This window comes from Brienomyrus brachyistius, chromosome 13 (genome assembly GCF_023856365.1).
Source record: "Brienomyrus brachyistius isolate T26 chromosome 13, BBRACH_0.4, whole genome shotgun sequence".
Lineage (NCBI taxonomy): Eukaryota > Metazoa > Chordata > Actinopteri > Osteoglossiformes > Mormyridae > Brienomyrus > Brienomyrus brachyistius.
The window spans coordinates 12,139,491-12,163,400 of NC_064545.1; the positions used below are offsets into that span (position 1 = coordinate 12,139,491).

General features: G+C 46.7%; 1 protein-coding gene across 1 annotated transcript in view; it reads left to right on the plus strand.

Annotated features, from left to right (window-relative positions):
• The window catches only part of LOC125706798 (cytosolic carboxypeptidase 4), a 157,703-nt gene that overhangs the window by 120,082 nt on the left and 13,711 nt on the right, over window positions 1–23,910 (plus strand). Inside the window, exon 24 of the mRNA XM_048973633.1 lies at window positions 3,374–3,537. Within this exon, the coding sequence (XP_048829590.1) occupies window positions 3,374–3,537 (164 nt within the window). The remainder of the gene's footprint in view (window positions 1–3,373; window positions 3,538–23,910) is intronic.

Here is a 23,910-nt window from a genome sequence, read left to right on the forward strand (position 1 = left end):
CCCGCCTTTGGCCGCCGCCCAGATCACTTCGCACCCGACCCCTTTGGCCCCTCCCATGGGTGGTGAGCCCATTGGAGGGGGGACCCACGTGCCTTGTTCGGGCTGTGCCCGACCAGGCCCCATGGGTGTAGGCCTGGCCACCAGGCGCTCGCCATCGAGCCCCACCCCCAGGCCTGGCTCCAGGGGGGGGCCCCGGTGACCCGTGTCCGGGCAAGGGAAACCGTGAATCCAAGATTTTTCTCATCATAAAGGGGTTTTTGAGCCGTGCTTCGTCTGGTTCCTCACCCAGGACCTGTTTGCCTTGGGTGACCCTACCAGGGGCATAAAGCCCCAGACAACATAGCTCCTGGGATCATTGTAACACGCAAACCCCTCCACCACGATAAGGTGTCGGCTCCAGGAGGGGTAAACACTTTAAATAAATTAAAATGCTTATACAAAACATATATAGTGTTACCATAATAATAATAATAATGATTATAATAATAATAATAAACATTGTATTGAAATATGACATGCTTATAGGCTGGTGTATGATTGGGTGACCCAACCGCTCCCATAATTCCTCTCAGTAATGCACTCCGAGCCTCACCTGAGTTTTCCTTTGGTGTCTGACAGGTAAACATGATGGGGGGGTTGTTCCCGGGGCAGCTGTGAGTAGATCTTTAAAAAGGTCCATCGAGGCAGAAGGATAAAACCGTATTGGCCTGGAGAGGGCAGCGCTGCCGTTTGGTGCTTGTTAGAAGCCCTCCATTGAAGGTGAGCACAGGAAGTGTCAAGAAAAGCAGGCAGGTCTGTGAAGAAAACAGACACTCAAGGCCGTCACCGGGAGCCACACACGGGGGCCACACATAGGGACTGCACATGGGGACCATTACCAGGGGTCACACATAGGGCCCACACACAGGGGCCATTACCAGGGGTCACACATAGGGGCCGCACACAGGGGCCATTACCAGGGGTCTCACATAGGGTCCGCATATGAGGGCCATTACCAGGGACCACACATAGGGCCCGCACACATAGGGACCATTACCAGGGGTCACACATGGGGGTCGCACATGGAGGCCATTACCAGGTGTCACACATGGGGGCCGCACATGGGGGCCATTACCAGGGGCCACACACAGGGACTGTCACGGGGGCCACATGGAGGCCATCACAGGGGCTGTGGGGGCACTACAGTCGCTATAAACAGCCTTCAGTTTGGAAGGGCAGCCTACTTGGTAAGCAAATCATTAATATTACCTTTTCAGTTCCTCCTGAGGTTATGGGGAAAAAAACGAGTCTTTGTTTATGAAATTGCCAACTGTGTCATTAGTTGTTTTGTGTTCAATTCATGTTTAGAATGTATTCTTAATGTTTCTGTGGTGGCTGATGACTGGTAACAACTGAATGGCACTAACTATTGTTCTGGTAATTCCCTTAAGAATGGAGCTGGTCGTGGGTGAGAGGGATCATCCCATTTGGGTTTGCAGGTTGCTGACGTTCAGTCCATCGCCAACTCTGGCTCATTAGCCGCCTGTACTACAGACTTTCATGCTGTCGGTCCATCATTCACTTTAGTTACCATACCTGCTTCAGGCTTATTTTTTTAATAATTAAAAGCAGAGCTAAATTTTACAAAAATGAAAGCATTCGAGCAGAAATGCAAAGAGGCCTATGTGGCTTTTCTCAGGACAGTCCGGACTCCAGACAGGCCAAAGACACGCAGTGACGTTATTGGCCATATATTAGTTGTGTGTGCCCTGCGATCGACTGGCATCCTGTCTGGGCTGCACCCCAGCCCTGTGACCCCGACCAGGATGAGCGCTTTCTCCCCCATGTGGAGAAGAAAAGACATCTCAAGATCTGCCTCCCGTGCGCTTGACCTTTTCTCTGTGTTAAAGAGTTGCTGATGGCCTTTAAATTGCTCATGGAGCTTGCGGAGACACACTCTGTAAGCTATAAATAGGACATGTGCTGCACCTCGCTGTGTTTTCACCATGGCAGATCCAACATGCGTGTCAGCCTCGCCGAGCCCCCGGCTGCAGGACCTCCCGCCTGTCAGGCGCCTTGATGTCTGACGCCCTCTGAGTGGCCAGTGAGTCAGTTATCCACTGGGCTGCCATGCTTCCATGGCACAAACATGACAGGCAGCGAGTTTCTCTCGGAGTAAACAGGCAGGGCAATATGCATTCTGCACATGTAGACCCCCCCCCCCACAACAAAGCACCCCAACCTCCCTGAATTATTGAAGCACCATCCCTGGACCGCAGTGCACTCCCCAGTTATAGCAGACCAAAACCTAGCCCTCCATAAATCTACTACCACATCTTATTACTGTTCCAGCACTGGGGGAGGGGCAACCTTTTGGGTGTAGGGGGGGGTCTGTGCTGACTTCCCTTTCATACCAAGCACTTGTCCGGTTTCCTGTTATCTAGAGAGGTGTGTGTGTGTGTGGGGGGGGGGGGGGGGGGGGGACGCATGCCGGATAGAGATGAATCTGAGGCCGAACACAAGATTTGAGCCAGAATGGCTCATGGGAAAACCGGAACAGCGGTGATCTCTGTCCCATTAGGGTGGCCGAGGTGAATACATGATAGTCACATGATTTAGCAGCCAGCTGGGAAGAAGGATTCTGTGTGCTGCAAAAACAGAAGGATGCTAAAGATGCTGAGAGAGTGCATAGTCAGGAAGGCAAGAAAAACAGAGAGACGTGTGAATCCGCCAGCTGTTAACATTTAAAAATGTTGCGCGTCACCGGCGGTGGCTGTGGAATCGCTGGATTATTTGTTTGCTTATTTATTTATCTGTTTCTGCAAAATGATCCGTAGGCCAGACTTTATGTCATGTAGAGGTGGAGCATGTGTTTAGATGAGGAAGAAAGTAAGTAGGTCATATATCAGTATACTGTTGAGGGCGTGGATTTTCTTGAAGATTGGAAGTAAAGGCATCTGCTTCTTCTAATGCAGGTTTTTTTACGTTGAAGCTTTTTCAAGAAGGGAAAGCAGTGTTATACATTGCAGGATTTCACAGTGCGATGAAAAATTCACTGAATGAGGCATCTCCATTCTTCTGTTACACGTCACTGAATGTGTCAATGGCATCAGGATTGGCTCATGGGCCATAACATCTTTATTATTCCTGTGATGATGTGATGATGATTCCTGTGATGATGTGATGATGATTCCTGTGATGATGTGATGATGATTCCTGTGATGATGATTCCTGTGTTGATCATTCCTGTGATGATGATTCCTGTGTTGATCATTCCTGTGATGATATTGTGTGATGATGTGACGATGATTCCTGTGTTGATGATTCCTGTGAAGACTCCTGTGATGATGTGATGATTCCTCGCCATCCCATGTCTCCCCCACCCCCTCCACAGGGCCTGCAGGTGGGCACCCAGCAGTTGGAGGAGATGGGCGCTCACTTCTGCCGGAGTCTTCTCTCCCTGAGGAAGCGCTCGCTGGCCCCCAGTGGCCCCCACATCCAGCACACACCCATCCTGCTTGACAAAGATGACAGCCTGCACGACCACAAGATCCACAAGTAAGCCTGCAGGTTCAAAGCCCTCTTAGAACACACACACCTGGTCATGGCCAATCCAGAGTTCTTACAGATGTCCTGAGAACAGGACCTTGGCAAATGTGTTGTTTATTCCTCCTGCATGACTCCTGTACAGCATGGATGGTGGGGGCTTTTAATCTGGTGTGTTTTGTTAGGGACCAGGAGCAACCCGGACAAATCGATACCATTGACCTAAGGAAGGATGGATAGTTGTCCTGGTTATTCAGCTGATCAGCTCAGAGTGACCGAGACAACCTGCTAGGAGTTCATGGGTTGGTGACTGAGGATCTGTTGAACCTGTAGCACTACCCGATGGTGGCCTGAGATGTGCTCCACCAAAAGGGTGGCACTGCTGCTCAGATGTGGAACAGATTTCACATTGGACTTGCCATCATATTTCTGATTGGTCCAGGGGATAGAATATGGAGAAATTTAGGAAAAGGTCTAAAGTAAGGGAAGTAACGTAGTGTTTCCCATTCACTGATGAAACGGCGTGACATGTTCAGATGTCCCCAGAGTTAACCTTCTGCTGCACCCATTCATGGTCACTAGACACCTTTTAGTGTTATGGCGGGGCATGATGATCAGATGGACGACCCGCGGGCGGCTCCGACAAGGGTGAATGTATCATCAATAAACATAAAGAAAAAAAACCTAAAGGACCACATGGGGTCAAAACCAAGGCAGGGTGAACACAAGAAAGGACTAACTATCAGCAGGGCCTGGAACACTGGGAAACCACAAGACATCAAACACGGCAACAACCATAATTACCAACGGAGGAAACAAGGCGAGGACAAGCACATATATACACATGCATAACAAAGAGCAGGTGAGGCCAATTACAAAAACACCAAGGGAAACTGAATCTACTACAAACAGGGAAGAAAAACTGCCAGCCTTGAACCCACGGCAAAAGGGGAGTCTGGATGGACAGCCAAATGCTTATCCCGTTAAATCACACGGTAGTCGGAGGAAGAGGGAAACACTAGGACATGGGATGACCAGTGACACCTGTTGGTCAAACAGGGAACAGACATACAGTACCAAAGGGAAAGGAAAGGGACTGATCCTGACATTGTGGGGCTGCTGGAGAAAGCAGGGGCTGATGATTTAGTGCTACCTGCTGTGCTCTTCAGTAGCTCTTTTTGTCATTTATATTCTGGACATCTTAGAGGAATCTCAAACCACCTGAATAAGCTTTGATTCATTTTTAGTTATTTATATCTTTAAACAAGTTTGCAGCCAGTCCTTAGAAGTCACTTGGTTGGATTTGGTTTACTTCAGTGCCATTCCCTGGACATCCTTTGCTCTAAGCACTGAAACAGTTTCTGTCTGTAATGGCTGGACAGAGAGAGGATCCCAGCGCAGGAGCAGTCCGTTAATTTCTGGAATCACGCGCTGCAAGACAGGCAGACAGAAATGAAGGCAGACAGATCCAAACCAGCATTGGAGTCCACGGTCCAGGGACAGGCAGACGTCGACAAGGACAAATGCCAAACGCCAAATATGGAGCCTAAAATACTGGAAGAAGAGTCAGAAAAGCAGAATAGCAAGTGGAGGTCATATTCTGAAAGCAAGCCATGTAACTAACATTCAGTGTGGTGGGAAAAATCAATACTCATGAGGAGTTAATGGAAACCAGGTGCATTTATTCTCTGCTAATTGACCAAGTTGTGAGCTACAGGTGTGTTTTAGCATTCAGAGAAGGCAGAACGGGAAGCGATGGGGTGCGGCTGGGTGCACACCTGGCTTGGTGTGCCTGTTTTAAAATGTGCCGCAGTTTACTCCGGAGGGCAGTGATACAATGTCTTTATAAGAAAGTAATAATGCAAATTTAATGAGACGCAGTATATATGTAGAATGTATCTAAAAAAGTTGTTAAAAGTAAAAGTATTGTGTGTGTGGCGGTCATTTAAAAAATTAATTTATAATGCACGAAATGACACAGGTAACAGTGACACGCAGTGTGTTGTGGGAGATTCACTGGGACAACCTTGTGAGATGGCATTTGCATGAGGTCGCTCACTGTATTTTGCGCCCTTCTGGTGCCGATGTGGAAATGCTAGTTTATCGGGGAAAAGAGCGCCTGTCCGTGAGCGTGCTTTATGGCAGGATGCTGTCATGTTGAGATCCGTTTTCAGATCTTGTTAGGCACTCTGCTGTAAAGCACATCTATATTGGTTTATAAGGATAGAATAGCCAGCCTTGGGTTTCCATGGAAACGAGTCAACACACCGGCTTTGGAAGCCGTCCGCCGGCACGTGCGGATGTGCTCTCCTGCTTCCCTTCTTTCCGTGGGCAGCCAGAAGCGGAAATGACTGAGCGCAGCCACCAAGGGGCTAGGGCGAGTGTTGTGAATTTGCAGCTGTGATTCAGATGTGCATTGTAGATGTCTTGCAGCGTGGCGTGGTGTGTGAGGGGTGTAAGGCACAGGTAGACCCCGTGCGCCTGCGTCACCCTCTCCGCATTCTACCTGTGCCGCGACTTTGACTCACTGGGTACGCACTGACATTCCGTGCTCTCTGCTTTATTGTTAATATATATTTCTGTACCCCCTTCGCTTCACACTGCGTGCCCGTCTGCAGCATGCTAAATCTCCTTCTGTCATGTTGACGCAGTCTCCTTTCAGCGCGAGCAGAAAGGTTAAAACGTAAAAAAAGCCACATTTGCGTCTGAACCTTTTGACGGGGCTGCGCATCTTCCGGGCCGGAGGAACAGCTCGCTCTACCGATGGCACGCTCCACAACACTCCTCGAAAGCCTTCCATTCCTATTTCTCTCAGCCCCAGCCGATTGTTCTTCTGGGTGACAGAAGCTGAAGTTTCTATGTCTCAATGTCTCCTGCCTTCATTACCCTGACAGTGGGATCTATTCCCCTGGCAGTGAACACCGCTGCTGTCATCAGACGAATTGCCTCGCCTCGTACTCAGTGAACTGCTCGCATCGTAAAGACTCTCAATGCATCTGCCACGTTGAGCTGTCCCCCTCTCACGCCCCCCCCCCCCCCCCCCCCCGGTGCCATCCTCCCCATGCTCTCATTAGGCTGCGCAGGCAGTATCAGGCACGGTAGGAAGCTTCCTGTGATTACAGCATGAGGGGAAAGGCGGCAATGGCACATAGTGATGAGAAGATGCTGCCGTTTCATTGGGGCAGGGCTTCGGGAGGAGGAGTTTAGTGAGGTCGTCGGGGAGACAGAACGCCAGGAAAGGTTTCTTCTGACACGGAGGGGTGAAATGGTTCTGAGCTCAAGGTCTGTTCTGCTGATATCGCTCTCCTCAGTTCTACTAATGTATTGCTTCAACCAGGAAATGGTGAAGCTACAAATGCACTATTTCTGAAGGAGATGTGCAGCTCGGGGGCTGGATCGCATCCGGTGGGTCAGCAGGGTACTCATATCATGCTGAAGCACTGAACAAGACTCTTAACCCCACCAGTGCCGGGGGGGGGGATGGATGGACACTGGCAGATCCTCTGCTCTCACCTGCATCACTCTCAGTGAGCATTATGGGAGATGTTTCCTCCGGGGAAAGTATAAAGTACCTTTAACTTATGACCTTGTATTTTCTCTTCAGAGTCCGGTGGGCCGTGTACATGATTGAAAACATATAAGGCTTTCATTAGTAAACCGTACCTGAGGAATTCTCATTCGTAACATTATTCATTAGTGTGGGATATCCAGAATAAAGAGAATCTAATCTTCAGTGGAAATTGGTTTATCAGTTCTAACATGTGAAGCCATCAATACCGTTTCCTACAAACACTTAATATATAAAATGGTATGATGCAGACATGTCCTGGTATAACAATAGTGGTGCCGTGTAACATGTATGTATGTTGATGAAGAACGCTGTGTAAGTGAGCTGTTACTGCAGTGTCTTCAGGAAGTCCTGAGGAGCAGCTTCTATGAGGCTGAACCAGGAAGGGTGGAGGCCACCGAGGCAGCAGGGTAGGATGACATGTCTGCATGGCGGGGGGGCAGCAGGGGAGCTCCGGAAACTCAGCCTTGAAGAGACAGGACAGAGCAGGGTTGGCGGCATTGGGACTGCAGAGCCAGCAGAGCGTGACGGGAAGAGCCAAGTCCGGCATCCAAGATGAGCGGTGCCGCCCCAGAAGGTTCCGGCTTCAGGTGATGAATGCCCATGCAGGTGGAGATTTGTCCCAGATACGCTGAGAAGAGGGAGAAGGTCATGTGTCACCTGCACTGGAGATGCACGAATCCATATATGTCAGTGAGAGTGCCGGGGGAATTCACAGAGGCGGAACCCTCCAGGTGAGAAAGGTCAAGGCGTTTGCATTGTTCCATCACCACTGCAACAGTTGGAAAAGGTCTAGATTAAGCTACATGAGGTCAGGGAGGATTACAGCCCCCCCTCCAGGGAGGACCCCAGCTTCTAATGGCCGGCGCAAAGGTGGCTGCCAGGTCAAGAAATTGTTCCCCGCTATTCTAAGTAGGTGCTGTACGGCGAGCAACAAAACTGCCTCTGGCTGCCTTTCCGCCCCTTTGAATTTTCACAAGGATATTTCCTTGTGACAAACACATTAATGTTCCTGAAGATCTCTAACCTTTCAGCAACTGAATAAATAGTTCCTTGAACAAGCTATTTTCCTACAGCTTGGCTTTTATGAGTGTTGTTTTATTTTAGTACAGGAGGTATAACTCATGGGACATGCTCTACAAACTTTGGTTTTTAATCAGATCCACCAGCAATGCTGACTAAAGACATTAATCCAGGAGATTTGCGTGTTTTTTTCCAGCGCCGGGGTGGTGAGGTGAGGCTGCTGGGATGAGCGCTCGCTGAGTCCATGCTGAAGCGCTCTGTGCTCCCTCAGGATGCTGGATTTCCTTTCACTCAGAGATCTTTGTGGCTGTGAAGTGACGTTCTCGTGGACTTCAGGGTTTTGCCTGAGATTCAGATCATTATATGCTTAGTTAAAGGGAATATGTTGGTCCCTTTGCTGTTCACTCGGGGCTTCATCACACTCGACCCACTTGGGAACTTCGAGGCTGTGGACGTGCAGTAGAGACTGGGCTGTTCATTTGTGATGCGCTGCTCGAGTCAGGGGGTGATGATAAAACTAAAACACGGATCACAACAATAAAGCAATACAATAAAATACAAGTGGGCAACGTGAGGTGAAAGCACTACTCACATCGGCCAGCAACACCTGCTACGCCTGTCTGGATAGATGCTTGGCTTTAATGAAATACCTGACCTGGAGGTGGATGGACATAAATTACGTTTGGCTGCTACAAGAAGAGGGGTCTGCATCGTCAGGCTGCTGGTCTGGGAAGTACAGCTGAGCTCAGAATGCCCTGGACCTGAAACTGGAACCCCAGTGCCGATCTACGCCCATGTGGCCCTTAGGCAAGCTGCACCACTGGGGGGTTCGCACAAAATGGGTTCATCTTTGGCCCTTGTTAAAGAAAAGTCCTTCCAGCTCTGGTCTCAGTTATTCATTTGGATCTGTAGCATGGACCCTGCTTCTGCTAGACATAAAGCCAAAGGTAGTCTGATTGATCTCTGTGGGAAAGACAGGTCACATCTACCACAGCACAGATCTTGGTAATGACTTATTGAATATATTATTTGAATGCCTCCAGAATTTTGCGTTTTTAAACATAATTGAATATAGGCTATGGGTTGTTTGGAATAGCACACAAACAAATATTGTATTATCGGATTATTGGTTTATGCATTCAGATCGCTGAATGTCTTATTGGTGATTAATTACATCCCAGTGCTATTCCCATATTCTTGTCAGTAAAATGGTACAGCGACATTTGTTTATTTAAAATTTCTGAGTCCAAATCAAATCCCTAAGTGAACTACAGCTCTAATGTTGGGACTGGATCTGCCGACTGTTGTTCTGATGAGGGAAAAGAGACACATTTCCAGCTACTGTAACCTTGGGTAGAGAGAACAAGAAAGATATTGAAATAACGCTACAGTATACACTGACACACTCACACTTAACACTTCCAGCGCCTACTATCTGCATGTGGAGTTTTCATGAATTTGAGTCCTTTTTCTGAGTGAGTGAGTGAGTATGTGTATCAGTAAGTGTTTGATTGAGTGCATGAGTGAGTGTGTGAGTGAGTGAGTAAGTGAGTGATCAATGAGTGCATCAGTGAATGTGTGAGTGAGTGCCCTTGTGATGGACTGGTGTTCCACCAAAGGTGGGTCGACTCTAGTCCCCACCCTACCTGACCCTGTACTGGATACGTGTTGAGGAGATGGAAGGTTTTGTCTGAAGATTCCTTCATTTGAGGCCACTATTTTCATGGGACTTCCTTTATGGTGGTAGATCAGACTGCATTAAACAGGTTTAAAAATTCTAATAGAAGGTAACAGAAATGTCACGGTTTCCATGTTTTACATTATTTCCAGTGTGTTCTGGAACTTGACTGCATTTACATAAATTCATACCAGGATCTTCCACACCAGCAATATTAAAGCACAGTTCATATGACCTAAAGTGATTTTTGTGATGGTCATTTCTCTAGGCAGGCACACAAAACAGGGTACAGACGGGGCGGAATGCCAGTCCAGCACAGGGCAATGAACTGAACTACATGGAGGAAACACAAGGCAGACAAGCCAGCTCCACTAACAGCAGGAATGGGGTTCAAACCCCAAGCACAGATGTGATACCCAGAGCAAAAATTATGTACAGTACAATAACGATATCCAGTGCCAGTTAAAGGTCCATGCATACCTGATTGAAACCAGAATTGTATCAGTTTTAAACTGTCTTTATTGGTGTATTTTAACAAGAGTGTAAGTCATTCTCATGGGCTACTGGGTGTAGCTGAAATGTATTTATAATATGCAGAAAGGGTCAGTGTATGAGTTCTGGATGTGTGGTCCCCTCTGAAAAGACTGTGTTATGGTCTAGGGTTGCTGTGATGGCGACCTTTACAAAATTCAAGCTATCTCAGATGCTTGCCTTTCCTTCCGTATTACAGCAGGTTGGGAAATAATGTATTCTTTAGGTAACAAGCCAAAACACGCCTCAGAATTCTGAGAACTATCTGGAGAAGGAAAGTGAAGGACAACTCAGACTAATGACCAGGCCAGCCCAGTCCCTAGTCCGCTATCCCGTAGAACCTGTAAAGGAGGACTTGGGTTGGAGAGTCGCAGAAAAGCAGCCAACACCCGACGTCTCGGGGAACTGCCACGATACAGCTGCCAAGGTGTCAGGTGCTCCTGCCAAATAGATTGCCCTGTGTTGTTATGAGAAATGTGGATATTTTAAGGAGCAGAATCTTTAGAGAGAATTTTTAATTTTTACACTGCTTTGGTTCTCTTTATCTTCCGGTTTTGCATATTGCAGTGTGTTCTTTTCATTACCGAGCATTAATATGGAAAATATTTCATGTGAAACATCAACCCTAGTTTCCAGCAGTACTCAGACTTTTGACTGGTCCTGTATATATTTTTAAAACGTTATTCATGTCTTGTTTTCTGCAATGAGGACACACAGGGCAAACGAGGCTGGCATATCCCATACCTCTCTGCCTTGCCTGTCCCACAGGACCTGATTAGACTGCTGTCTCCTGCTGTCAGAATGCCGCGTTTGTGTGCCTGGCTGTACCAGCTCTCCCCATACGGCTCGTTGCTCTTAATCTGCTAATTAAATTGTTTGTGGGACTTATATCTGCATAGCGTTCTATGGGGCATGCCTGGCGGTAAGCCGCTTAGTCACAGAGGAGTCATCGGGGGACTGTCACCTCCATAGGCAGCTCCCTCAAGTCCTGGGCCTCCTTTGTAACTGACTCCTGCCTTTTTTTTGGGAATCTAACAATTGGTGTTGTTATATTTTCAGCTTTTGATTAATTCATGTGTTTTAAAGGTAATACTATGCCATGTTATGGTAGTTTATGAACTGTTGTGACACACTGCACAGACCGGAAAAGCAGGAGAGGAACACGTTGGATTGGGTAACGCAGGATTTAATGAGCAATTGGAGAAGGGACATGGAAAGAAGCCGAGAACGTGAGAACACCTCACCAGACTAAACAATCAGACTTCAATGACAGACCTACTGAAACATACTCAAACGCGGACTAAAATACACAGAACTAATGATGGAAACAAGGAACAGCTGGTAAATGCAGGGATTCCACACGAGGGTAACGAGGGGGGGCATGGCACACACGAGGGTCGGACGAGCAGGGCGTGACAGAAACCCCCCGCAAAGGTACACACACTGGGCGCGCCTAAGTGGAGTGAAGAGCCGAGACCAGGGACACGGGACCTGGAAAACCAAAGCAGGACCACAAATGGGGCATCGGGAAAAGGTCAGACACACAGAACAGGCACAGAGACAAGCCAGACAACCACTTACAAACCACGGGGCACTAAGAAAGGAGACACAGGCCGAACACCAACAGGAGGAACGAAGGGACCAGGAGTGAACAAAGGAGAAAGAGAGGGATGAGGAGCAGACACAGGGGACACAAAACCAAGAGGCAGGAAGGCAATGGCAGGGGGAAACGGGGAGCTGGAGGGAACCCCAGCGGGTAAGAGGCAGACCAGCGAGGCCGAAGAAGAAGGGACCCTCATCAAGCGAAAGGAGGAGCCGGAGGGAGTGCTGAAGGGGGCAAGAAGGAAGGCAGAGGGACTGGTGGAGGAGGCGAGGAGGAAGATGAAGGGGACACTGGCGGAGGGTAGGAGGAAAGAGAAGCCGAGACAGGCGAAGGCTTAGCCACAGCCGGCCATGACGCAGGAGACCGATGAGTCAGAGCCGGGGGACCCGCAGGCGACCGACGAGGCAGCAGAGACGGGACCACAGCCGGCCGACAAGGTGCCACAGGTGGAGCTGAAGGCAACCTCCAAGCTGAAGCCAGGGGAACCACAGGCGACCGCTGAGCTGAAGCCAGAGGACCCGCAGGAGACCACCGAACCAGAGCCAGGGGAACCAAAGGTGAGCCAGGATGCATGGTGGGCAGGACCCTACCCAGGCGCTGGTGTCCTCTCCCTTTCCGGGAGACCAATAGGCAGGATCTGCCCTGCTGTGGTAAACAGCTGGTAAACGCGGGGATTCCACATGAGGTTAACGAGGGGGGCGTGGTACAGCCGGCCGACAGGAGGGTCGGACAATCAGGAGGTTAACGAGGGGGGCGTGGTACAGCCGGCCGACAAGAGGTTCGGACAATCAGGGGCTGACATAAACACATTAATAATGTATTTTAATGCAGTCATAATGCATTATAAACATTGCTGTATAAATATACACATTATAACCATGTTATGCATTATGACTGCCTTGTGAAGCTGTCATCTCTAATTCACTATAGATACCTTTATAATGCAGTTATAAGACATCCTTAATGTTTATAGCGACAATTATAAAGCATTATAAAGGGCTCTATAGTATATTATAGATGAGAGCTTCATAAAACATTCATAATGAATAATGCACATGGCTATAATGTGTTATGCCTTTTTATTAATATTTATAGTCATATTCATAATGCTTTATAAATGCATTATTATTTGTTATGAATGTGTTTACTAAAAACATGGTCTTAATTAAACCGTTTTTAATTTCATCTTCCTTTCTGATTACTTAGGAAACATTGTCTGTCTAGTCAGCGTCAATGTATATTTCCCTTTGTTTTTCAAGCATCAACTGAAAGCACTTGTGTCTGGAACAATGGAAAGAAATCTTTCCAAATATTTCTTTAATGCATTCTTTTTAGCTAATGGACTTATATACTTACAGTATACTTTTAGATTATAGGCTTATATACTTATTTTTCTATTAATAATTTGACCTGGAAACTTATTTGTTGTTAAGAAATGTAAAGTCATAAACGTCTGTGGTAATGAGTCAAATAAGTAAAAATATAACATAGACAGTGAACGAACAAGAATTGGAATTTTTGTGCAGGTCGTCAGTTTGTGTTACATGAGGCGTTGGTTTACTGTGACCAAAGTTACCTTTGCTGGATGTAAAACCTAATGGTGGTTTTCCACCTTCATATGGGAACCAGAGAGACTATTTATAGCGCAGTTCCAGCTTGCTTAAATTTTCCACTGTAGGAAGTTCGGTAAAGAAGTTGCCGGGTTTGGAGATTGACTGCGACGTAAAACCACTTTTTTTTTTTTTAAGTTTGTCTTTTTGTAGACAAAATGCAGCATCATTAAGTAATGCTTTTTGTGGCACAGGAAGTATTATGTGCACAAAATGAGGGCTTGACACTTGACACCCCACAGAATCCATTTCTTTCAGCTGTTCTGGAGTATTTTCTTTTAAATAGGAGGTTGGATATATATATATATATATATATATATATATATATATATATATATATATATATATATATATATATATCCATCCATCCATTTTCCAAACCACTTATCCTACTGGGTCGCGGGGGGTCCGGAGCCTATCCCGGAAGCAATGGGCACGAGGCATATAGCATATGATACCCAGCAGTGGACTGATGTTCCATTCCAGTGTTTGACCTGTACTGCCTGCGAGGGGCTTCATGCACGTCAATATAACTGCAGTGAAAAGCGAGCTGGTGTTGAAAAACTTGTACATTTTGGTGAAAACTGTGAGCCATAAAAATGACTCCTTTTGCTTATATCTTTTGCTTTTATTATTATAATTAATTTGATTTTTGATTTCTCAAAGTTTTGATTTCTTGATACGGTCATACTGAAGGTTCCACTGCTCTGAAAACTTTGAAGAATAATGCAGGGGGCATTTGGGATTTGGTCGACTTATCTCGGGACAGCAGTGTCATAATACTACTTTACTATCTGGGTTCGCAGCAGAGGAACACAGGCTGTGTGCCATTTATCCTACTTGGTCCACATATACAAACTACCACACTTGGCGTGAACATTCATGCACATACTAAGTATTCCAGAGTGTCCCGTTCCTCAAATTAGCCAAGTGCTGCACGCTTGACGTGCATCTTATCCACACTTTGGCAAATACAGCATGGAAGCAATGTTTAGCTAAGCATAGGGTGACCAGATGATCCATGTCAGGCTGAGTTATACCGGATTTGTAATCTACCATTTCAATTAGAAGGAACTCGATTTCACTTAAGCATCGAGTTCTTGCTCCGTGCTGATTGGTCAGTCTCCTATAATAATGCATGTGTCACTAATGTAAATGAGAAAAAGCCGGATGGGTCTTTCAGTCAAGGAAACAAACCAGTCAAAGCACAAGAACTGAAGCATTTAGCCAAGCACAGGCGCCCATCCATCCATCCATTGTCCATCCATTTATCCTTCTGGGTCGCAGGGGGTCCTGAGCCTATCCCGGAAGAAATGGGCACGAGCTAGGGAACAACCCAGGATGGGGGGGCCAGCCCATCGCAGGGCGGCACAGGAGCCTTTCAGTTTTATTGTACTTTGTAAAACCTGAAGCAGCTCATAGTGCCCTCCCCGATCCCCCAAGCTAAGTATATAGAGCACAATTCACCACATCAGTGATGACTAATGGCAACAACGAATGAGAGGAAGTCTGCTTATCAGAACCCAATATGCTTCCGATGAAATTTCATTGTGCGAAAAGTTGAATGACGAATGTTTACATAGCCTAGGCTACAGTGAGGCACAGCCCTAATCACAACTAACTCAACTGACAGCACAGTTGTAGCTTGTCTCTTGTTTACCCTTCAAGTGTGTCCCATTGTTTCCAAGAAATCCCCGTGAACTTGGGCTGTTTAGACACACTTGTGCACTTTGTATTGTACATCAAAATACGTCACCACAGTCTGTTGACTCTCAGCAGACTCACATCTGCTGAATGGGACGCAGCCACCGTAATACTCATTTACAAAATGAAAATGAATACTGGGAGACTAAAGAGAGTGGCGTATATTTTTATGTGTATTCAGATAAGTCTTTGCAGCAGGTTGTTTTTTTTTCTTTGGTTTAAACCGTGAGATAACAACCTAAAAAGACCTAAAAACAGCAGTCTCACATGTAAAACGTGAATTTACGGGAAACAACAGCTGAAAGACGGTTGAGTGGATGGATATCACATAGTTTAACTTGGCTGAATATGGATGCTTGAGCAGTACACTTACAGACAGCACAGTCACACTCACTGCTCATTTGACTGCTCACATTGCTAGGCTTTTCGGTTCAATTCTAACCAAATTCATGTTTGCATGTTTGTCTGAGTTCCTCCTGCGGAAATTCACTTTAGCTGCCTTGCTGTCTCTAAGTCACCCTCAGCATGTGACTGCATCCCATCTGGAATGTTCCTGTGTTCTGTTTTTTTCCTGGGATAGGATCCAGGCTCCTCAACCCCCTCTAATAGATGCATGTTTGGAAGATTTGGTGGATTTCAGGTGCTGCGGATACATTTCTGTATCATTCTACATATTTCCTTTTAGAAGCTCAGTCGCAATGGTATCTGAGATACAAATGTATGGGAAGGACATGCAGAAAGGAGAGGTTACTCCTCCCGATTGGCATGCGGCAAGGAGGTGTCTGACCCGCAACACAAGTGTGATGATAAAGACCTTCACGGACCTGTACTTGCGACTTTAATGAAGGCATCGCACATTCACTGAAAGCCGCAGTGTCACTCAGTGCACACCTTCTAGAGCAAACAGTTCAGAAAAATGGGGCCTTTTCCCTGCCTTTTGCTCCGATGATTAGGTCACGGCTGACGGCTCCCTCCAGACAGGCTCTGTAATGCAATGTGAACTGTAGGTTTGTACTGACTTTGGGGGGAAGGGGGTATTACACAGCTCTGCACCCATATTGCCTGCAGTCGTTCCTTAGGGTGGGGTTCAGCCGAGTCGAACCAAAGGTACACTTACATGGTAGGAGACACTGTCCTACAATCACAGACTGTTGAGCAATGCAAAAAAGGCTCAGGTCATCTTGCTTTTTGTTCTCATTGCTAATCTCTCGTTCATTCAGCCTAATCAACATTATTAATATTTTTTTTAATTGATATTCCATTTCCTCCCATGTCCAGTACTACTCAATATAGTTTTTCATATTGAAAAAAAAATATCAAGCTTCCTGCGTATTGCTTTATTTATCGACTTGGATTCCATTTAACTCTTGCACAATAGAATACTCAATAACAGTGGAAAAGTCCCCATTAGTATTTTTTCAATGGCATAAATATTTCTTATATAAGTTGACCTCCTGAACTTTTCCTCATAAATAAAGTTTGGCTGGTCTGCAAGTAATTACTTGCTCGTACAGGCATTGTCCTCAGATTATCGTTAAAAACCTCGACAGAGGATGAAAGTACATTCTGCACTGAAAGGAAATTGCTTAGATGGTATCGCCGCTTACGGATGGATTTCGCAGCCACGGACGTGCGCTGGGCTGTTAGCCACCGGTCGACATTCATCTTTCCACTCCCATAAGTAATAATCCAATTAGGGTTGCAGGGATCACACACCTAGGGACACACCAGGGCATGTGGAATCACTGGTTCATCTGGAGAACATCATTGCATTGTGGAAGAAAACCCACTTAGCCTTCATACAGCCAGAGCTGGGCTGGACTCGAGCATGGTGAGGAGGCAGTGCGCCTCTCAGAACTGTATTTTGATGACATATTTTAAGGTAAAGTGAATCTGCCTGCACGTTGAAGAGCATTTCAGATAACAAAGGAGGTCGGCCTTGGAGTTAAAGCTTTTCAATATCTTTAATTTCGGGACATTTTCCAAATGTACATGGTTCCTGTTGCTCACAGAAAAATACTCTTCCTTTTGTCAGCTTTTGGACTAAAATGAAAAAATCATCTACTAAGAGAAGCAGATGGGCTAGAAAAAAAAAACATGGTAATTTCATGTAAGTGGCGTAAACTCAAAATATGCTGAAATCTTCCATAGGGAAGATGGAAGGTTTATTTGCTTGTTAATTTATTTTTTTTGTGTTGCTAGTCAGTTGCTTTACAGAAATGAGTGTTATAAATAAATACTCATCATATGTGCAGGGAGGCTTGGAGGCTTGGAGGTGTTGTGACCAACAAAGTCTAATGGAGGGATGCATACTAATCTCAGAGGAAGGTCACATGACCCTTACTGACAACACCCCCCATATTTCTTTGCTCGCTAATGGCTCTTCATACAGTCTGCCCCAGCAGTTTGCACAGCTTAATGGATATCCAGGGGGTGTTCCGCAAAGCAGGATTTCTCAGTTAGCTGCGTGAACTTCACCTAGAAGTATGTCATTTCATGAGATTGAAATTATATGAGGTTACGCCCATGTCCTATATTGCTTAACATGAACATAATTCATCATGACTCGGAATATATTACATTATATTTAATTAAGCCGATGCCTTTTCAGAAGGCATGCATTCAGTGGCACACACAGTAAATGCACCTTGCCTCTAAATATTTAAATCAGTGATCTATAATTGACATATTTGCTTAGCCGGAATGTGTCTTTGGAGAGATAACCCTGCTTTCTGGTGGCGTTCTGGCATAACAGCAGAGAAGTTTGTGCTCATGTTTCATAATCACGTGCAGATTCGGTGTGACAGTTAGACACCTGCACACCTTGACGCGGAAACCAGAGCTCTGCTGTCTTTAATGTCATCCTGAGAGAGGACTTCAAATACACTGCAGCTTGTGCGAATTCATTTCTATTCTGTATTAATTTGTCAGTGCATCTCTTAAAGCTACACATGCATATACTAAAACTACAAATCTGTCATACCTTTTCCTAGTGACGGTCACAGATAAACTTATACAGGTTCTATATCACTGATGGTCATGGAATCGCCTTCTGCATGAATGTTTAGCACTGTGTTTGGGGCTATTACCATCTTGGAACAGAGACTCACCGAAAGGGAACAGTGTTTGCAACATACGGTCCTGTGAAATGGCCTGATGTTCTGAGGCTGTTGCACATCCATGCGGAGGAATCATCTGACCGGATGAATCCCATGTTCCTCCAAATGTAAACCCATCCAGCTGCAGGAACAAGTTGACTCTCAGATGATATTACCTTTGACCATTGCTCAGAGCTCCTGGGAATGGGCTCCTTGCACCAGGTTAGGCATTGTAGTGCATTGGAATTACTAAACGACAGCCCTGCTATCATTTACAAGTCTGTGAACCTCACGACATACAGTTACTTGTTGATATATGTGCTCATCCAGTTCTGTGGTCATTTTTGAGGCTAAACTGTGGTGTTCAGCAACTATCTTGTTAAGTGTCCATCTTTGGCCTATTGCAGTTGCTTAATATTGCTTTGAAAATTGACATACAACAGTAGTGATTACCAGGCCTCTTTTATGCTTCTTAACTTAATTTAGATGCCTCAGTGGGTGTCCCATCTAACTGAATCTCAGTATGTCAGTGGGTGTCCCTTCTAACTGAATCTCAGTATGTCAGTGGGTGGCCCTTCTAACTGAATCAAGGTGTGTCAGTGGGTGTCCCTTCTAACTGAATCTCAGTGTCTCAGTGGGTGTCCCTTCTAACTGAATCAAGGTGTGTCAGTGGGTGTCCCTTCTAACTGAATCTCAGTATGTCAGTGGGTGTCCCTTCTAACTGAATCTCAGTGTGTCAGTGGGTGGCCCTTCTAACTGAATCAAGGTGTGTCAGTGGGTGTCCCTTCTAACTGAATCAAGGTGTGTCAGTGGGTGTCCCTTCTAACTGAATCTCAGTGTCTCAGTGGGTGTCCCTTCTAACTGAATCAAGGTGTGTCAGTGGGTGTCCCTTCTAACTGAATCTCAGTGTCTCAGTGGGTGTCCCTTCTAACTGAATCAAGGTGTGTCAGTGGGTGTCCCTTCTAACTGAATCTCAGTATGTCAGTGGGTGTCCCTTCTAACTGAATGAAGGTATGTCAGTGTGTGTCCCTTCTAACTGAATCTCAGTATGTCAGTGGGTGGCCCTTCTAACTGAATCAAGGTGTGTCAGTGGGTGTCCCTTCTAACTGAATCTCAGTATGTCAGTGGGTGGCCCTTCTAACTGAATCAAGGTGTGTCAGTGGGTGTCCCTTCTAACTGAATCTCAGTGTCTCAGTGGGTGTCCCTTCTAACTGAATCTCAGTATGTCAGTGTGTGTCCCTTCTAACTGAATCAAGGTGTGTCAGTGGGTGTCCCTTCTAACTGAATCTCAGTGTCTCAGTGGGTGTCCCTTCTAACTGAATCAAGGTGTGTCAGTGGGTGGCCCTTCTAACTGAATCAAGGTGTGTCAGTGGGTGTCCCTTCTAACTGAATCAAGGTGTGTCAGTGGGTGTCCCTTCTAACTGAATCTCAGTATGTCAGTGGGTGGCCCTTCTAACTGAATCAAGGTGTGTCAGTGGGTGTCCCTTCTAACTGAATCTCAGTGTCTCAGTGGGTGTCCCTTCTAACTGAATCTCAGTATGTCAGTGTGTGTCCCTTCTAACTGAATCAAGGTGTGTCAGTGGGTGTCCCTTCTAACTGAATCTCAGTGTCTCAGTGGGTGTCCCTTCTAACTGAATCTCAGTATGTCAGTGGGTGGCCCTTCTAACTGAATCAAGGTGTGTCAGTGGGTGGCCCTTCTAACTGAATCAAGGTGTGTCAGTGGGTGGCCCTTCTAACTGAATCAAGGTGTGTCAGTGGGTGTCCCTTCTAACTGAATCTCAGTATGTCAGTGGGTGGCCCTTCTAACTGAATCAAGGTGTGTCAGTGGGTGTCCCTTCTAACTGAATCAAGGTGTGTCAGTGGGTGTCCCTTCTAACTGAATCAAGGTATGTCAGTGTGTGTCCCTTCTAACTGAATCTCAGTGTGTCAGTGGGTGTCCCTTCTAACTGAACCTCGGTGTGTCAGTGGGTGTCCCTTCTAACTGAATCAAGGTGTGTCAGTGGGTGTCCCTTCTAACTGAACCTCGGTGTGTCAGTGGGTGTCCCTTCTAACTGAATCAAGGTGTGTCATTGGGTGTCCCTTCTAACTGAATCTCAGTGTGTCAGTGGGTGTCCCTTCTAACTGAATCAAGGTGTGTCAGTGGGTGTCCCTTCTAACTGAATCTCAGTGTGTCAGTGGGTGTCCCTTCTAACTGAATCAAGATGTGTCAGTGGGTGTCCCTTCTAACTGAATCAAGGTGTGTCAGTGGGTGTCCCTTCTAACTGAATCTCAGTGTGTCAGTGGGTGTCCCTTCTAACTGAATCAAGGTGTGTCAGTGGGTGTCCCTTCTAACTGAATCTCAGTGTGTCAGTGGGTGTCCCTTCTAACTGAATCAAGATGTGTCAGTGGGTGTCCCTTCTAACTGAATCAAGGTGTGTCAGTGGGTGGCCCTTCTAACTGAATCAAGGTGTGTCAGTGGGTGGCCCTTCTAACTGAATCAAGGTGTGTCAGTGGGTGTCCCTTCTAACTGAATCTCAGTATGTCAGTGGGTGGCCCTTCTAACTGAATCAAGGTGTGTCAGTGGGTGTCCCTTCTAACTGAATCAAGGTGTGTCAGTGGGTGTCCCTTCTAACTGAATCAAGGTATGTCAGTGTGTGTCCCTTCTAACTGAATCTCAGTGTGTCAGTGGGTGTCCCTTCTAACTGAACCTCGGTGTGTCAGTGGGTGTCCCTTCTAACTGAATCAAGGTGTGTCAGTGGGTGTCCCTTCTAACTGAACCTCGGTGTGTCAGTGGGTGTCCCTTCTAACTGAATCAAGGTGTGTCATTGGGTGTCCCTTCTAACTGAATCTCAGTGTGTCAGTGGGTGTCCCTTCTAACTGAATCAAGGTGTGTCAGTGGGTGTCCCTTCTAACTGAATCTCAGTGTGTCAGTGGGTGTCCCTTCTAACTGAATCAAGATGTGTCAGTGGGTGTCCCTTCTAACTGAATCAAGGTGTGTCAGTGGGTGTCCCTTCTAACTGAATCTCAGTGTGTCAGTGGGTGTCCCTTCTAACTGAATCAAGGTGTGTCAGTGGGTGTCCCTTCTAACTGAATCTCAGTGTGTCAGTGGGTGTCCCTTCTAACTGAATCAAGATGTGTCAGTGGGTGTCCCTTCTAACTGAATCAAGGTGTGTCAGTGGGTGTCCCTTCTAACTGAATCAAGGTGTGTCAGTGGGTGTCCCTTCTAACTGAACCTCGGTGTGTCAGTGGGTGTCCCTTCTAACTGAATCAAGGTGTGTCAGTGGGTGTCCCTTCTAACTGAATCTCAGTGTGTCAGTGGGTGTCCCTTCTAACTGAACCTCGGTGTGTCAGTGGGTGTCCCTTCTAACTGAATCAAGGTGTGTCAGTGGGTGTCCCTTCTAACTGAATCTCGGTGTGTCAGTGGGTGTCCCTTCTAACTGAATCGCGGTGTGTCAGTGGGTGTCCCTTCTAACTGAATCACGGTGTGTCAGTGGGTGTCCCTTCTAACTGAATCTCGGTGTGTCAGTGGGTGTCCCTTCTAACTGAATCAAGGTGTGTCAGTGGGTGTCCCTGCTAACTGAATCAAGGTGTGTCAGTGGGTGTCCCTTCTAACTGAATGAAGGTGTGTCAGTGGGTGTCCCTTCTAACTGAATCTCGGTGTGTCAGTGGGTGTCCCTTCTAACTGAATCAAGGTGTGTCAGTGGGTGTCCCTTCTAACTGAATCTCGGTGTGTCAGTGGGTGTCCCTTCTAACTGAATCAAGGTGTGTCAGTGGGTGTCCCTTCTAACTGAATGAAGGTATGTCAGTGGGTGTCCCTTCTAACTGAATGAAGGTATGTCAGTGGGTGTCCCTTCCAACTGAATCTCGGTGTGTCAGTGGGTGTCCCTTCTAACTGAATCAAGGTGTGTCAGTGGGTGTCCCTTCTAACTGAATCTCGGTGTGTCAGTGGGTGTCCCTTCTAACTGAATCAAGGTGTGTCAGTGGGTGTCCCTTCTAACTGAATCTCGGTGTGTCAGTGGGTGTCCCTTCTAACTGAATCAAGGTGTGTCAGTGGGTGTCCCTTCTAACTGAATCTCGGTGTGTCAGTGGGTGTCCCTTCTAACTGAATCTCAGTATGTCAGTGGGTGTCCCTTCTAACTGAATCAAGGTGTGTCAGTGGGTGTCCCTTCTAACTGAATCAAGGTGTGTCAGTGGGTGTCCCTTCTAACTGAATCAAGGTGTGTCAGTGGGTGTCCCTTCTAACTGAATCTCGGTGTGTCAGTGGGTGTCCCTTCTAACTGAATCAAGGTGTGTCAGTGGGTGTCCCATCTAACTGAATGAAGGTGTGTCAGTGGGTGTCCCTTCTAACTGAATCAAGGTGTGTCAGTGGGTGTCCCTTCTAACTGAATCTCAGTGTGTCAGTGCGTGTCCCTTCTAACTGAACCTCGGTGTGTCAGTGGGTGTCCCTTCTAACTGAACCTCGGTGTGTCAGTGGGTGTCCCTTCTAACTGAATCAAGGTGTGTCAGTGGGTGTCCCTTCTAACTGAATCAAGGTGTGTCAGTGGGTGTCCCTTCTAACTGAACCTCGGTGTGTCAGTGGGTGTCCCTTCTAACTGAACCTCGGTGTGTCAGTGGGTGTCCCTTCTAACTGAATCAAGGTGTGTCAGTGGGTGTCCCTTCTAACTGAATCTCAGTGTGTCAGTGCGTGTCCCTTCTAACTGAACCTCGGTGTGTCAGTGGGTGTCCCTTCTAACTGAATCTCGGTGTGTCAGTGGGTGTCCCTTCTAACTGAATCAAGGTGTGTCAGTGGGTGTCCCTTCTAACTGAATAAAGGTGTGTCAGTGGTTGCCCCTGCTAACTGAATCTCAGTATGTCAGTGGGTGTCCCTTATAACTGAATCTCAGTGTGTCAGTGGGTGTCCCTTCTAACTGAATCATGGTGTGTCAGTGGGTGTCCCTTCTAATTGAATCTCGGTGTGTCAGTGGGTGTCCCTTCTAACTGAATCAAGGTCTGTCAGTAGGTCTCCCCTCTAATTTAATCTAGTTTCAGTCTTCATGACACTTCAATACAGATGTAAGGCATAAATAATTTTGGCAACACAACCTTAATTTACCCATAAATACTAGATATGAAAGTTCATAATGTATGATAAAATACCTACATAATACATCACAGCGGGGGCGGCATGGTGGTGCAGTGGTTAGCACTGTTGCCTCACACCTCTGGGATTTCGTCGTGGGGTTTCCTCCGGGTACTCCGGTTTCCCCCCACAGTCCAAAAACATGATGAGGCTAATTGTAGTCGCTAAATTGCCCTTGGTGTGCATGTGTGAGTAAGTGGTATTTGAGTGTGCCTTGCAATGGGCTGGCCCCCATCCTGGGTTGTTCCCTTCCTCATGCCCATTGCTTCCGGGATAGGCTCCGGGCCCCCTGTGACCCAGTAGGATAAGCGGTTTGGAAAATGGATGGATGAATGGACATATATGTCATGTAGATGTATTGCTACTTATTCTGTCCTACACAATGTCCCAGGAATACAGTCCCTTAATCTAGCCCTTAATTGAGCGCTAATCATGTACTCTGCATTAATGAAGCAGAGCAGAGGACAGCAGC